The sequence below is a fragment of the Chrysemys picta genome, chromosome 4 (genome assembly GCF_011386835.1).
Source record: "Chrysemys picta bellii isolate R12L10 chromosome 4, ASM1138683v2, whole genome shotgun sequence".
Lineage (NCBI taxonomy): Eukaryota > Metazoa > Chordata > Testudines > Emydidae > Chrysemys > Chrysemys picta.
Genome location: NC_088794.1, coordinates 130,936,746 through 130,951,879, shown reverse-complemented (window position 1 = coordinate 130,951,879; position 15,134 = coordinate 130,936,746). Strand labels below are relative to the sequence as shown.

Genomic DNA, 15,134 nt, shown 5'->3' with positions numbered 1-15,134 from the left:
AAGGTACTAATAGCAGTTATGTTAAAAAAACCTCATTAGTTTATGGATGACTGAAGTACACAAAGCATTAGAGTGTACCCATAGAGGTGAGTCATTTAGTAGTTTCAAAACTAAAAATGCAAAAGGTACATAAAAAGAATGGCCGTACTGGGTCAGACCAAAGGTCCATCAAGGCCAGTATCCTGTCCTCTGACAGTGGCCAATGGCAGGTGCCCCAAAGGGAACGAACAGACAGGTTATCATCAAGTGATCCATGCCCTATCACCCAATCCCAGCTTCTGGCAAACAGAGGCTAGGGACACCATTCCTACCCATCCTGGCTAATAGCCGTGGGTGGACCTATCTTCCATGAATCTATCTAGCTCCCTTTTGAACCCCATTATAGTACTGGCCTTCACAACACCCTCTGGCAAGGAGTTGCAGAGGCTGACAGTGCATTGTGTGAAAAAAATACTTTCTTGTGTTTATTTTAATCCTGCTACCTATTAATTTCATTTGGTGGCCCCTAGTTCTTGTATTATGAGAAAGAGTAAATAACACTTTCTTATTTACTTTCTCTATACCACTCATGATTTTATAGATCTCTATCACATCCTCCCTTAGTCGCCTCTTTTCCAAGCTGAAAAGTCCCAGTCTTATTAATCTCTCCTCATACAGAATCCGTTTTATACCCCTAATAATTTTTGTTGTCCTTTTCTGAACCTTTTACAATTCCAATATATCTTTTTTGAGATGGGGTGACCACATCTGCATGCAGTATTCAAGATGTCGGAGTACCATGGATTTATATAGAGGCAATATGATATTTTCTGTCTTATTATCTATCCCTTTCTTAATAATTTCCAACATTCTGTTCACTTTTTTGACTGCCGCTGCACATTGAGTGGATGATTTCAGAGAACTATCCACAATGACTCCAAGATCTCTTTCTTGAGTGGTAACAGCTAATTTAGACCCTATCATTGTGTATGTATAGTTGGGATTACGTTTTCCAACATGCATTACTTTGCATTTATCAACATTAAATTTCATCTGCCATTTTGTTGCCCAGTCACCCAGTTTTGTGAGATCCTTTTCTAGCTCTTCGCAATCTGCTTTAAAAACCTTTCAAGGAGTAAACTGGATTGGAATTTCCTTTCTTAATGTTGCTTCTACATCCATGGCACTTAGGTCTATGTTTATATTACAGCTAACACAGGATGCCTAGCCCTCTGCTCTGAAACCCTTTAATGGATGTTGCATAGTATTATTTTTCACAAGGTCCCATGGGATAAGTCTCACCACTCAGTGTGCACTAAGCATAGTGCAGGATCTTAAGGGCTAAGTGAAAATCTTAACCAAAGTAGCCGTAGTTTAAATCCACATTGATGACAGTATGGAACAAAGCTGTGTAAGTCCAGTAGTTTTTCCAAGGGCATTTTTCTGAATTCCAAGTATAGTGCTGTCTCAACAATACTATCCATTTTTCTGAATTTACAAGAAAAAAGTTTCTCAACTGCCATGCTGCATATTCAACTTGGGATCTGAAAGTCAAGCTAGATTCTTTCCTTCCTATGTATCACCATCTGCAATAAAGATGATGCAAGCCAAAAGGTACAGTCACACCTGTGCCAGAAACCTTTCTTCAACTTATGTCACCACCATCACCCATGTAAACCAATTATCTCCATTTGGGTTGTACAGGTGTTCAAGACTGAGAATTTGAGCCTAAATCCTAATCTTGCATACCTAAAATTAAGCACCAGAGTAAAAGCGACCTATTTTCAGAGGTGCTGTGCACCCCAAGTCTGACTCAAATCAATGGGAATCATAGGTGCTTAGCGCTTTTGAACAATCAAGACCAGTTTTCTTTGGATTTCTAAAGTTAAGCACTCTAGTTAGAAATTTGAGAGTAATTACACAATTGTGTTGATGCACCAAGAAATTACCTAGCTCGTTCTCTCTCATGTGCTGGCTCTACAGTGCTAACAGAAGTGTAGTACACTAAGTTTATTTAAGCGTCTGAGGTATGCAGAAATGACTCAATACATCTACTAAGAAGGTGCTATTTTTTACATAATCATCTTCCATAGTTAAATTCAGTTGAGCTACAGCTGGTTACAATATAAAATCAAATATTTTGCCTGGGTTTTTTTCCAAGTGTTGTCTGATGAGACAGACAAACACCACTTATACCTGAACCTATTTACTGCACTGCACAATGAAAAATATAAAATATGTTGCACAAAGACTATATTTCTGGGACTGACCTCTTCCCAGGCCAAGACATTGGTTCACACCTCTCTTCCTATAGGTATTGAAAGCTCTGGGATTTGGCTATGCCCTTTCTGGCCTCACTGTATGGATTGGAAGGAAGGACTGACCATATTCCCTGATCTGGGCTTTCCCCTGAAGTTCCTGATCTAAATTTTATCCTGGAATAAGAGGAATCCCTTCAGGTAAAAGCTCTGGAGTGAGGGCAGAAGGAGCATGGCCAAACCTGTGATCCATGGACAAACATGAACTGCCTTTGGAATGGGCATGAAGACTGTGCATGACGGAGAAAGAGGTCAGGGTCCAGAATAAACTAAGAGATGGTTACTAGCTGAAATATTTAAATGTCTGGAAACTCTTTTTTTTTACCTGTCATTTACAAATGTCCATGCCATTTGAACCAGTTTCTGAATTTTGTTTTTATCCCCTGAAAGAGAGAAACAAAAAAGTTTACTAAACTAAAAAGCTCAGAAAATTTAGGTTTATAAACTATTATAAATGGAAAGACTTCTTAAAAATGGTATCTTTGTAATATTGTAATCTTTTCAGGTATATGAGCTAAAACTGATCTGTTACGGGTGCAAACCTGTTGACATTCTAACCTCATGTTTTCATATGCTCAAAGTCCCTCAAAACATTTGCCTTTCGCACTGAATTTTTTGAGTTTTGAAAAATGGTAGGGGGACCCAGAATTGATTTGTAAGTGGGAACAAATTCAATGATTTTTTTTAAGGCAATTTAAAGTTAAATAGTTATTGTTTGGAGACTGAACAAGTAGCAGGAAAAGAACTTTTCACCTGGGCCAGTAGGCCTAGACAGGAAAACATCAAGGAAGTTTCCACGTTATACCAGGCCAGGAAAAGAAAACCCTTAAGCCACTGGATTCAAATGATTTATACATAAGGCTGTGAGTCTATCATGGATACTCCATTCCATGGCTTTCCATGACCTACATGACTTCTGCAGCAACTGGTGCTTGTTCAGGGGCTGCGGTTCCTGGCCAATGGGAGCTGCGGCAGCCAGCATTTGTGCCCCTCCACCACCTAGGAGCTGCAGGGACACGGAGCCGGGTAGGGAGCCCCTGCCAGCCCCGCCAACCCTCTCGGCCCTCCCATCCCCCCGTGACCTGTCCATGACTTGTACTAAAAATACCCGTGACTAAAACATAGCCTTATTTATGCACAACAGTCATACACTGAGAAAAGTGACATGATCTCTTTAACATCTTAAAGATTGGTTTGAGCTGAGGACTGCAAGCCAAGAATACCTAAATTCTACTAGTTCTCACTCTGTGGGCTTGGAAGTCACAACCTCTGTCCCAGTTTCCTTCTGGGTTAATATGGTTAATATTTCTCTCAGATGGTTGGTGAATAGATTAAAGTTTTTAAAGAAGTACAAATCAAGTGTGCTATTTAAGAGCTGTTCAATATTGTTCAGCAATGCAACTCTTTATATTTACCTTTGAGTTGTTTGGCATACTTGAGAAGAAACTGGTATGGATGTTCCACTTGTAAATCAAACTTTATTGTTTGTAATAAGATTCTCTCCAGGACCATCACTTCCTCCTAGACAATATGACAAAGTAACCACAAAATATATAATTCCCTCTTTTATTCATGAACATTTGATGCTCATTTGAAATGTGACCTTATTTCCAGTTGAATTTGTTTCGCTTCAGCTTCCAGACACTGGATATTATTATGCATTTGTCTGCTAGATTATCTTTCCCCATGCAGGTATTTATAAGACTGCGATCAATTCACCTCCTAGCTTTCTCTTCAGTTATTCCCTACCATTGATGGCCCTGACCTTTCAGAGGCTGAATCGCCTACTATAAATGTTAGCATTCCGAGATTTAACTGCACAATATGAGTTATTACTGAACCTAATTATGCTTGAATCTATTAGTTTCTCTTAAATATTCTAATCTATTAACCTTTAGGGTTATTTACCAAGTGTTTACTTCAGTAAATGAAGCAACTGAATCCATATTCTCACCTCCATTCGCCCACCTCATTATCTAAAATGCCTAAAACAGATTAAAACTCCATTTTGGGGTGAGCTGTTCTACATTTGGGATGGCAGATCACAAGAGAAACACTTGGGCTAAGTTTCTGAAAAGTGAATAGGGGTTTTGGTTGCCTCAGTTGTGGTATACCCATCTTGACACTTTAAAGAGGCCTTCTTTTCAGAAAAAGTGTTAAACACCCATCCTATGGAAAACTCAGCCCCTGTAAGGTACCTCAAAACTGCAGCATCCAAAATCACTAGTCACTTGGAAAAAAATCTTGGCCATTGATGGTGACAGCTGAGTATCAATTAAGAAAACTGAAACTATCACAGCAAATGCAATGGCAAAGCTAACTGCTAAATAAACTATGAAATATAAGCAGCGTTACTCAGAAAAGTAATACCAACAGCACATAGTGAGATTTAAAAAACTAAGATCTCCCATAATCTTTTAAAGCAATGGCATCTAATTAAAAATAAGTCATATTTCTCTGAAAAATGTGTATATACTATAGTTACAAATTAACAACTACTACAACTGAAAGAAACTAGTGCCAAATTTTTTCCCCCAGTTCGTTTACTTTGTGAATTTGACAGCATTTTATGTAGTCAATTTCACAGTTTACACTGTATAATCAATCCGTTTCTCTTTTGCTGAAAACACCTTATAAGCAACAGGAAAGCTGAAACACACTTAAGTTAGACTATATATGTGGCAATATACCAGAAAATTAAATTTTAGGTTTATTTGTCTAACTTGAAGAATAAAGTTGACAGTGCCCTTTCAAATGAGAATCCAATTTTCCTTTTAGCTCAGAAGAGAAATAAAGCCTGGAAATATATAGCGCAAGTATTAACTCTGCTAAAATTAAATTAAAAGTAAAAGAATCATAAGCATGAATAAATTATTTTACCTTTGGGTCATCACCAAACTGTCCAAATTGTACATCATTTAGTAAGCTACGAGCTGTTTTGATTATATCTTTACATTTTTTTGGAGTTTCTTCAACTTTTCCTGCCAGGAAGAGACAGCAGGCTCCAGTCACCTAACAAAGAAAATTCTGTAAGAACGTCTATATTTACAATGCCGCATCTATATACTAAAAAATAATTGTGTTTTAAGTGTCAGTTTCAACCATCAGGTTATGAGATGCTGTTTCTCAGAGAATAGTTAATAGAATTAGAAGCTCAGGCAATGATTATACGCGCAATTTAGCTTTTCCTATTTCCAAGTAAGTACAACCTTTTGGAAGACAGTCTATTAAGTAGCATTTTAGTTTATTTAAAGAAATACAACCAGAGGTTTTTGTCTTGGCATAGAGAGCATTGCCTCACAAGGGGGTTTAAAAACGTAATTATACATGTAATTTGCCTTTTCTTTGACCACTTAGCCCCTGCTGCAAATCACAAGTTGTTACAGATTCAATTACATTAACATAACAAAATTGTAACAGCAAGATAAAACATTTTCAATATATGGAAAATATGAGAACTATGTAATACTTTGTGTTTAAAGCATGTCTTGTTTGATTTACAATTTAATGTAGAAACAATCACATGTAATTAAAATACTCCAAATTATCCTTATGACATACTTCTGCAACTCTGAAAAGCACAATATTAACAGAAAGCTTAAACATTTAAAGAAACAATATGTATAAACTATAACCGTGGCAAGATATTTCAGGGGATTATTCATAAACATGAGGCTTTAGTTAAGAAATGAGGCCATCAGCCTTTCTTAGTTGCCATCACTTTAAATATTGCATACTTAAAGCAACCATGGAATTAAGAAGTCAATGCTGTAAATACTTACATATCTTGGGAACTGTTTGAAGGAATGAAACATATAAAATCGATGAAAATAAATTATTCCAGTTGCCAAAGTGTCATAGTGTCTGCGCTACACAATAAGGATTTAAACAGTATAAATCAAGTTCAAAACACAAGACACATGAGAGGAAGCCAAGTCAGAGAAAAAGCCTGTTTTGAACAAATAAGCTGACTGATTCTCTAATATCTGATATTTTTAAAGTTTTGAAAGCAAGTGTGATGTTTTACCCAAGAAGTCCCACAAAAAACACAAGGTTCCTGCCCTGAGCATTTTTTTAATCTAATTCAGGTGCAGTAGATATCTAGAACAGTGTAAAAGGCATGGCTACAGAGTCAAGGTAAAGTTCACCCTGGTACAGAGGGTCCATAACACCATCTGCATGATGTAAGCCCCGCACCTGACTTGGAAAAGCCAGCAATAATGGAAGGCTTGGAGAGGAGTCATGGAATTTAATGATCACAACACCCAAGCAAGTGGTGGAGGCATTGAGACCATTGTTTCAACTCAGACTGGGAGTACAGCCAAGAGAAGGACTTTCCCTGTGGCTGACAGGTGGATTTTGCTTCCCCTTAACTCTCTATTAAAATGTGATTGTTAAGGGCTGATGTAGCTGAAATGAAATCCAACTTTAGTGAAGATCAAAACTATAGAAGCTAAAATTTTTAATGAGGAACTGAAGGAGAAAAGGGATTATTGGTATACAAAAGTGGAAAGTAATTCCAAGTATAAGGAATGGCAAGAAGAGAAGAAGCTGGGAACAGAAGAAAAAGATGGAATAATTAGGAGAGAATATACAGAGGGGCAAAATGCACAAGAAAAGATGTAAATTCAAAAACATGCCTAAACAGAGCCTTGAAGGGAAAGACCATGAGCTTTTAATTTCTAAAATCACCACACAACTGACAGGCCACTTTTCCCCTTTATGTTGTCACTTCATTAGTTAAGACAGTTCATTTGTTACAGAAACTAGGATTCAATTAACAGAAGAAAATGTTCAAGTAGAAAAACATTAAACATCGAAGATGTTTAATTTAAAAATCTTAGTGATGTTTTTGAAATAAGACTACACTGTACAAATTAATGACACAAATGCACAAGGACCACTCTTGGTATATTTTTTCTGGACTTTCTAATTCATAATGCTACAATCATACCCTGAAAATATCAACTCAAAAGGATACAGTCCCAGACGTGTTCCTACATCAAATATGAATCTGGCTCCTTCTCGGCGGTATCGTGCCTCAGTAGCTGGATCAAGTCCTTCTAACTGTGATGGTGTATGTGCCAGATCTTTTTTATCCCAGTACCAACATGGTTTTGTGTGGTCCAGGTTTGCCAAATTTACAGAAGGGCTGGAATTTTCTTTATTTTCCTTCATTTATTGAAGTAGAATTGTTCCTGCTTGATACGTTTTCAGACAATGGGTTTTCAGACAGCAGCTACAAAATAATAATAAAAAAAATAATCAGGTAAAACTGCAACAGACCAACATTTTTCATCCTGAGATAAGTGATATTTTTGCTATGCACACATACGCTATACATGTCACAAGGTAGAATGGAAAGATGACCTGAAAGAAGGCAAACATATTTGTGTATTTTTTGCTTATTAATGATGCATAAAAAAGGCTTGAAAAGTTTTTTTGAAAAGAGATTTCACTTGTGAAAAATTCAGGTTTCATCTACACTGGTTTCCCCTAGTCTGTGGGCATGTGGAAAACGAAGAGAATGATGTAAACACCAAAATAAGGAAACTTGGGCAAATAAGTGACTACAAATCTCTTATTATATTTGCTCACTTGACTTAGGGTGTATGCCATGTTTCAGAGTAGCAGCCGTGTTAGTCTGTATCTGCAAAAAGTACAGGAGTACTTGTGGCACCTTAGAACCTAACAAATTTATTTGAGCATAAGCTTTCGTGGGCTACAGCCCACTTCTTCGGATGCTTCTAGGCCCTAAATGGTTTAGGAACTACCTACTTGAAAAACCATTTGTCCCCCATGGCACAGTAACACATTGGATGGACATAAACAGGAGCCCTACTGGTATAAATGAATTGGGGTCTGCAGCCAGGGCATGCCCTTCTTTGAAATCTACACCTCACTTCCACATAGACGCTCCCCGACTTACGCAAGCATTCTGTTCCGGAACACCTTGCGTAACTCTAATTCTGCATAAATTGGAAACGTATCTCCGACCATTACGCATAAATAAATAAATAAATAAATTAATTAATTCCTAATTCTAGTTTACAGAACTTTTTCCGTAAATTCAGATTTGCATAAATCAGGACTTGCATAACCCGGGGAGCGTCTGTATGTGGAATTCCACATCACCTCCATACTGGCGCACATAACAAAAGTCATGTGGGGGGAGTGGGGCCGAGGTGCTCGGAGTGTAGGAAGTGGGTCAGGAGTGGGGCCAAGTACTGGAGTGCAGGTGGGTGAGGACCCTGGCTGGGCTCTGGGGTGGGGCTGAGAATGAGGGCTCAGGGCTATGGCGGTGGGTTGGGGGCAGGGCTGGTGCTACCATTTAGGCAAACTAGGTGGTTGCCTAGGGCGCCAAGATTTGGGGGCACCAAAAAGCGGTGCCCCCAATTATTTTTTTTACATCATTCCTATGCCCCCTCCCCGAGCACACGGTCGCCGCTCCACTTCTCCCGCCTCCCAGGCTTGCAGCGCCAATCAGCTGTTTGGCGCCGCAAGCCTGGGAGGGGAGGAGAATTAGAGCGGGGGCGGCGTGCTCGGGGAGGAGGTGGAGCAGAGGTGAGCTGGGGTGGGGAGCTGCCGCACGGCTCCCGGGGGGGGGGGGCGGGAGAGCTGCCGCAGGGCTGGGGAGGGGGTGCAGGCTGCCCCGGAGCTACGGTGGGAAAGAGTACTCTCCCCAGCTCTCTCTTCCAGTAGCAGCACCTGGGCTGGGGGAGTAGAGGCATCTCTCCCTGCCGCAGCCCCGAGTGCCTGCATGGCACTTAATAGGCTGCTCTCACACAGAATGCTCTCGCTCCACACCAAGCCCCTCCACACTTTGATCCTGCTGAGCTCAGCCTACCAGCCCATATTTGGTGCAGAGGGGCAGAACCCCAAGATGTTTCTGGGGCAGGCCCAGCCCTTGTGCTGTGTCAGGGTCAGATGCAACCTCACTGCCGTGTTGTGGATGAGAGGAGCTACAAGGGGATCTCCTACCTCTGTGCAGTCAGTGGCCTGTGCTCCCCACTACCACACTGGAGCCTCCACATTTATTGACAAATAAAATTTGCACAATTCTAAAATATTGTATGCAGCATTTTTTATTTTTTGGTGCAGAATTCCCTCAGGAGTAAAACTCTCAATCCTTTGTTTCAAGAAGTTTCCCATCAAAACCAAAACAGACAAAATCTGGTACACTCGATATTTTAACAACATTAAACTAAGTTTTATTTTAAAAATCCTCTTTATACATCACAAAAGGCACCATGAGCTCATTCCTACCCTCCTTAGTACAGCACCTTCAAACATAAACCAGTTGATAAAGTGAAACTGCTCTTGGAAAAGTTCACACTATCTCATAGCCAGCAAAGAAATATTGATTTAATCCAACGTACAGTCTTGACTATCCTTCTCCTACCTGTGACACAAATAGCACACCCGAACCGAAAAGCAATGTTATGTTTTTTATGACACCAGGCTCCCTCAAACACGAGAATTCAGGGAGACGCCGAACTAAGTAAGAGAAACAGCGCACAAGGCCGGCTGGCACGGTAGCCGTGTTTGCACGCATATTTCCACACAGCCCCTCCCCAACTCCACGGTCCCCCGCACCGCAAGCTCTCAACCGCGCCGACTCAGCCCCAGGCCTGCGCCCACCCCACCACCCCAATCCCCCGCTGCCTCAGGGCCACCGACCACAGCCATCCCCGCCATTTTTTGGCCAGGATCTCAGTTTGCGCCTCACTCCATACCCAGCGGCCTGGCCACAGCATCCCTCCCCACTATCACAGCCCCTTCTCCTCTGCGCCCCGGCCCTCGCTCCAGACCCAGGAGTCCCCTCCCCACGGCATTCCAGTCCCCATTCACCCAGCCCTGAGCCCCTCGTCACCCCCAATACCACTCTGAGAGACGCTCCCCTCGAGAAACACTCACGAATCAAGCACGCGAGGGTCCCACAACACAGCGAGGCCACTAACGACAACGACACCTTCGCTCCCTGCGCGGCGCCATCTTGGGAATCGGACCAAGTCGCTCCCGTACGTCACTGCGTCAGCGTCGCGAGGGCACGGCGCCCACGTTCCCACCGACCAATGAGAATCATAGCCATAGCTCTAACTTCCACCCTTCTCCGTCACACGCTGAGCTGAACAGGTCTGTGCGCACCCTACCGCGGTAGTGTCGAGGAAGACCAATCAGGGAGCAGAATCGAGAGGATTGCAGGCCACTTCAACCAATAGGAATAGAAAGTGGTAGGAGGAATTCTCACCAACCGGGAGTGGCCTGGCCCCTGGTCCCTGTTTCCTCTACTCCCAGTGGGTGAGCGACAGGGGCGGTGGCGAGGGGGCGGCCTATGGGATTGGTTGGTTGTGGCAGAGCTGGGGGCGGGCCCGCTGTGTGGGTGCGACTCAGCCAATGGCGGCAGCGGGGTGGGATCAGTGGGCGGGCCGGGCGTTGGGAGTGTGGGGCTCGGGTTAGCTCGGCCGCCACCTCCCCCCTTCCCCGGGCCGCGGACGGTGTCCGGTGAGAAACGTGGGCGACTCCGCGCTGTTTCCAAGAGGAGGCGCCGTCGAGGTCTCGCGGGAGGTAGGGACCCACCGAGCGCTCCGTCCTCGTCTTCTTGGGGGGGGGGCAGCCCCCCGCCCACCAGCCCTCTCATCCCTTGGCTGGGCACGGGGCGCTGCCCCCTCACATCACCTATCCCCCGCACGGGCCAGCCTCCCCGGGAGCAACTCTCTCCCCCCCATTCCCCGGACGCATCCACTCAGCGCCCAGGCCTCGCCACCCGCTCCCCCCCCAGCGCCACTCTGAGCTCGCTCCACCCCGTGACTCTCCCTCTCTCAACTGCCGCCCCCATTTCTCCTAGGGGTACCTTGACCTCACCCCATCCTCTGTGTCACCTTCCCTCCGGTGCGGGAACAGCTTCGCCCACCCGTCTCCTCTGCTGGGAGCACCCCGCGCCGAGCACCCCCGTCCTCGTGCGCTGATCGCTGCAAACCTGCTTCCCGCACCCGCCGTCTTGGTGAGACAGGCTGTCCTCCTTCTTCCCATCCGCCCCGTCTTCCTCCTCTCGTCTGTTCCTCTCACGCACCCACTTGCAGTTCCCCCTTCTCATCCCTCGCCTACTCTCACCCCGATTCCTTCTGGGGGTGCTGCAACCCTCAGGCCGCTCACCCACCACTCCACCTTGCTCCTCTCATGGGAATCACTACCCTGCTCTGTCCCCCATTTTGCCTTTTCTCTTCTGCTTCCCACTCACTGTCTTTCTGGAAGGAGACAACGCTGACCGAGATGGGCAGCACTTCATCACATGTGCTGCAGCTCTCCCACTTGCTGCTTGTCTATTTCCCTCTCCCAGTGTCTTGTTAGGGGAGGAGAGAAAAACATTACATCCCAAGCCCACATGCTACTCACTGCCCTGTATCTATGTGTGGATGTTTTGCTTTAATACCCATTTGTAGGCTCTGGAGGTATGAGATTTTCTTCACTTTTATGAAAACTGGAGGCAATTAAATCCACTTCCTCTCATTCATCTTCCTTCCCTTGCTCCTCCCTCCAAAAAAGTGATAACAAGGGTGGAGAGTGAAAGTAAACAAATTGCTTAACTTGACTTCTCCATGATGTTGTCCCTCCTTTTTTGATTACAGGGTTCACATGTTTTAAAAATGTTTAAATCAGCTCCCCCTTCCTCTTTGCTTTCCATAATTCTCCCACACCTCCAATTCTCTGGGTCCATCTCTGTAGTGTTTCTGCTCATATGTGAGAGTCTAGTTTCCTGCTTCATAAGCAGGTGGGCAGGAGGAGGCTCAGATTCACTGATCAATAATTTAACTTTGGTTTGTACCATTTTAAGCACTCTTTTGTTCTCGCTTCTCCCATCCACTTTGTGGCTTTGTATTTTATTTTATTTCATTTTTTTGTAAAAGAATTAAGTCCAGCAACTGAAAGACCCTGAATGATTTAAGCAAAGTATCTTTAAAATTGATTGATCTGCTGGGGTATTACTTCTCCATGAGTCTCTGTGTTGCAACCTTCCCAACTCAGTACTGAAGCTGCTGCTGAAACTGATGGCATGGCAAAGCTGATTCTACAACTTCTTTTCCTGCTCAAAGAGGATTGGTTTAGACTAAAGTACCACTTGAAAAAAATATAAAGATGAATTCATACTGCTGTTCTCTTCCACAGTAAAATGGCAGGCTGTGATCTCCCCAAATGTTCCATTTTACCTGTGAAATAAACACCTCTCCCTTTTTCTCCTCCCAATCTGTGATGTTCAGTCCACATTTCAGACCAATGGCTAAACTTAGGCTTCAGTAGCTGGCAAAAGGGGAAAGCCTGTGTTCTGAAGGAAGGGGAAAGGACTTTTTTCCTTATTAAGGTGACCTAATGGAGAAATGTACTGTTTTTTCAGAGGAGCAGTCTTGTTAATGTGTAAATAAATAGCAAAATACTTACTTTTTATTGTACTATGCACTGAATATCGTTTACTGTTTCATTTGTTTTTGAAAACAACATAGTATAAAGAAGCTACTCTAGGTGTATGGATGAATGTGATGTTTCAGATATTATTCAAATGTCTGGCTCCTAATTAAAACTAGACAGCCGCTCAGTAAACTACAAATACACAGAGAATATGTCTTCAGGGGCAAAAAGGGTGTGTTTTGTCAATTGTGTTAGCTCAGTCAGGTTAATTTAACATGACAACTTCGGACATGCTAGTCTGCATTTTAACAGGGCTTTTCAATTGTGTTAATTGGATTGAGCTAACACAATTGAAAAACATACCCTTTTGCCTGTCAAAGCAGGGCCAGAGATAGTTTTAGGATTTCAGCCAAAATGTAAGCACATAGAATCAAAATACTCACATGTCCAAGTAAAGGTGGACTGAGCTACAGACTGGATGCAGAGTTGAATTTCTCAAAGTCCTCTCTACTGACAAATACTGTATTTATTTTAACAACAACAACAAAACGTAAAGACACGGTCTATCCATATATATGAGATGCATGCATCTTTATTAGCAGTATTGTTCAGTATTTGTATAGTGCAAGAATGTGTGATTAGAATTATGGAGATTTCCCTACCAGATCCATAGTGCAGATTGCACTGAATTGTACATTTAAAGCAGGTTTTAAATCAATTAATCAAACATTAAGCTTTATACAGATGCTTATGTAGACTTGTCCCACTGTTATTAAAACACTATGTCAATGTATGCTCACAAGGGGCCAAATTAAGGTTGCACAGGTAATGTTCATTTTTGGATATAATACAGCAGGGGTAGGCAACCTATGGCACGCGTGCCAAAGGCGGCACATGAGCTGATTTTCAGTGGCACTCACACTGCCTGGGTCCTGGCCACCGGTCCGGGGGCCTCTGCATTTTAATTTAATTTTAAATGAAGCTTCTTAAGCATTTTAAAAACTTTATTTACTTTACATACAACAATAGTTTAGTTATATATTATAGATGTATAGAAAGAGACCTTCTAAAAACGTTAAAATGTATTACTGGCACGCGAAACCTTAAATTAGAGTGAATAAATGAAGACTCAGCACACCACTTCTGAAAGGTTGCCGACCCCTGTAATACAGTATGATTGTGTCACATGTACATTCATAGATGTTTAAACTATTTTATCAAGATGTGTTTTTACTCTAATCTAGTTGAGGTTTGAATTAAAGTTATATATGTGAATGTGTCTTGCCCTTTTCCCCTCTGCTCCTGTGCAGCCCTGAACACATCTCTACTCTACTCTTCGTCTGCTCTAATCCAACCCACACCCTGACTCCTGTCTCCCTCCTCCTCTGTTTCTATCCAACCCACCTACCCCAGCTGCTGCTTGCCTCCATTTCTCAACCCTCTGGTCCTGTTCTTTCCCCTCTCTGCTACACCATGCTATGGTTTCTACAACTTCTGCACCTTGTCTCCTTCACTCCTCCCTCCCAATCCATCTGCATTCCTGTCAGGAACCACCTTCCTTCTGCTTTTTGCACCAGCAAAAGGGGCATTGAACGCAGAGGAGAGACAGTTTTGCAACTCTCAGTTCCAGTGTCCTGCTTCACAGTGGACTCTGGCAGTCATCAGTTGCAGGGAAAATCCTTCTTAGCCCCTCTGGCCTTGGGCTGGAGCATGCTCAGTAGATACAATCCTGGGAGAATTTAGCTGTCAAACTCTAAGTCACCGCTGATCATGTGCAAATTGAGACATTTCAGAGTCTCATAAGGTGATCAAGTTTGGGCAAATTACCATGGGAAGGGCAAAGGCACATCCCTGACACCAAAGTCCCAATGCTGAATTTCAAGTCCTTGCTCCAAAATATGGAAGTGCTAGTTTCTCAATGAAATGACTTAAGAATCTTTTTTAAAACATCTTCTTTCCCCCCAGTTTTGTTCTCTGAAACAGTTGAATGGTTTCAGCTGAAATTTTGTAGAAAAATTTAGCCTGAGGCAGACTCATGACATAGGAAACTTAGCCCTAATGGTTAAAGTTTGGTAAAGTTATAAACAACTTAAAACAGGGTTTTATAATGGTGCTGGGCAGTCTTAACCATAAGTGTCATTATTTGCACCAGTTATAATAGTTTCCTGATGTTATTCTTACCTCCTGATTCACTTGGACCTGAAAATAATTAATCAGTTGAGATTGGCAAATTCATTCCGGAACACTATTCATTTGTATCCCCTATATATCACTGGCATTATTTTCAGCTTTTCTTGACTGGTAAGTCTAATATGTTTGGGCTAAAAAGCTTTGGCAGAATTTAGAAGAATGTAATTCAGAGTTCAAGAGATGAAACTTGGTATTCTAAAAAGTATTTGGAATTGGATTTTACTCTACTACTTTTTGTATCAG

The 15,134-nt window shown here is 42.5% G+C and overlaps 2 protein-coding genes across 5 annotated transcripts in view; one reads left to right on the top strand and one right to left on the bottom strand.

Moving 5' to 3' along the window:
- CCNK (cyclin K) overlaps positions 1-11,275 on the bottom strand; it is a 34,181-nt gene extending 22,906 nt beyond the window's left edge. Inside the window, exons 1-6 of one of the 3 annotated variants that reach the window (XM_008165939.4) lie at positions 11,163-11,275; positions 7,279-7,536; positions 6,080-6,161; positions 5,178-5,309; positions 3,713-3,818; positions 2,623-2,680 (exon numbers count right to left, since the gene is read on the bottom strand). In XM_008165939.4, coding sequence (XP_008164161.1) covers positions 2,623-2,680; positions 3,713-3,818; positions 5,178-5,309; positions 6,080-6,161; positions 7,279-7,475 — 575 coding nt within the window. In that variant the 5' untranslated portion in view covers positions 7,476-7,536; positions 11,163-11,275. Of the gene's footprint in view, positions 1-2,622; positions 2,681-3,712; positions 3,819-5,177; positions 5,310-6,079; positions 6,167-7,278; positions 7,537-10,214; positions 10,473-11,162 lie in introns of those variants that run through there. The other 2 variants (XM_008165938.4, XM_008165942.4) reach the window with 2 other exon arrangements.
- SETD3 (SET domain containing 3, actin N3(tau)-histidine methyltransferase) overlaps positions 10,388-15,134 on the top strand; it is a 67,537-nt gene continuing 62,790 nt past the window's right edge. The window contains exon 1 of one of the 2 annotated variants that reach the window (XM_065595661.1): positions 10,388-10,598. The gene's annotated coding sequence lies outside the window, so the exon portion shown is untranslated. Of the gene's footprint in view, positions 10,866-15,134 lie in introns of both variants that reach the window. The other variant, XM_005305843.5, reaches the window with a different exon arrangement.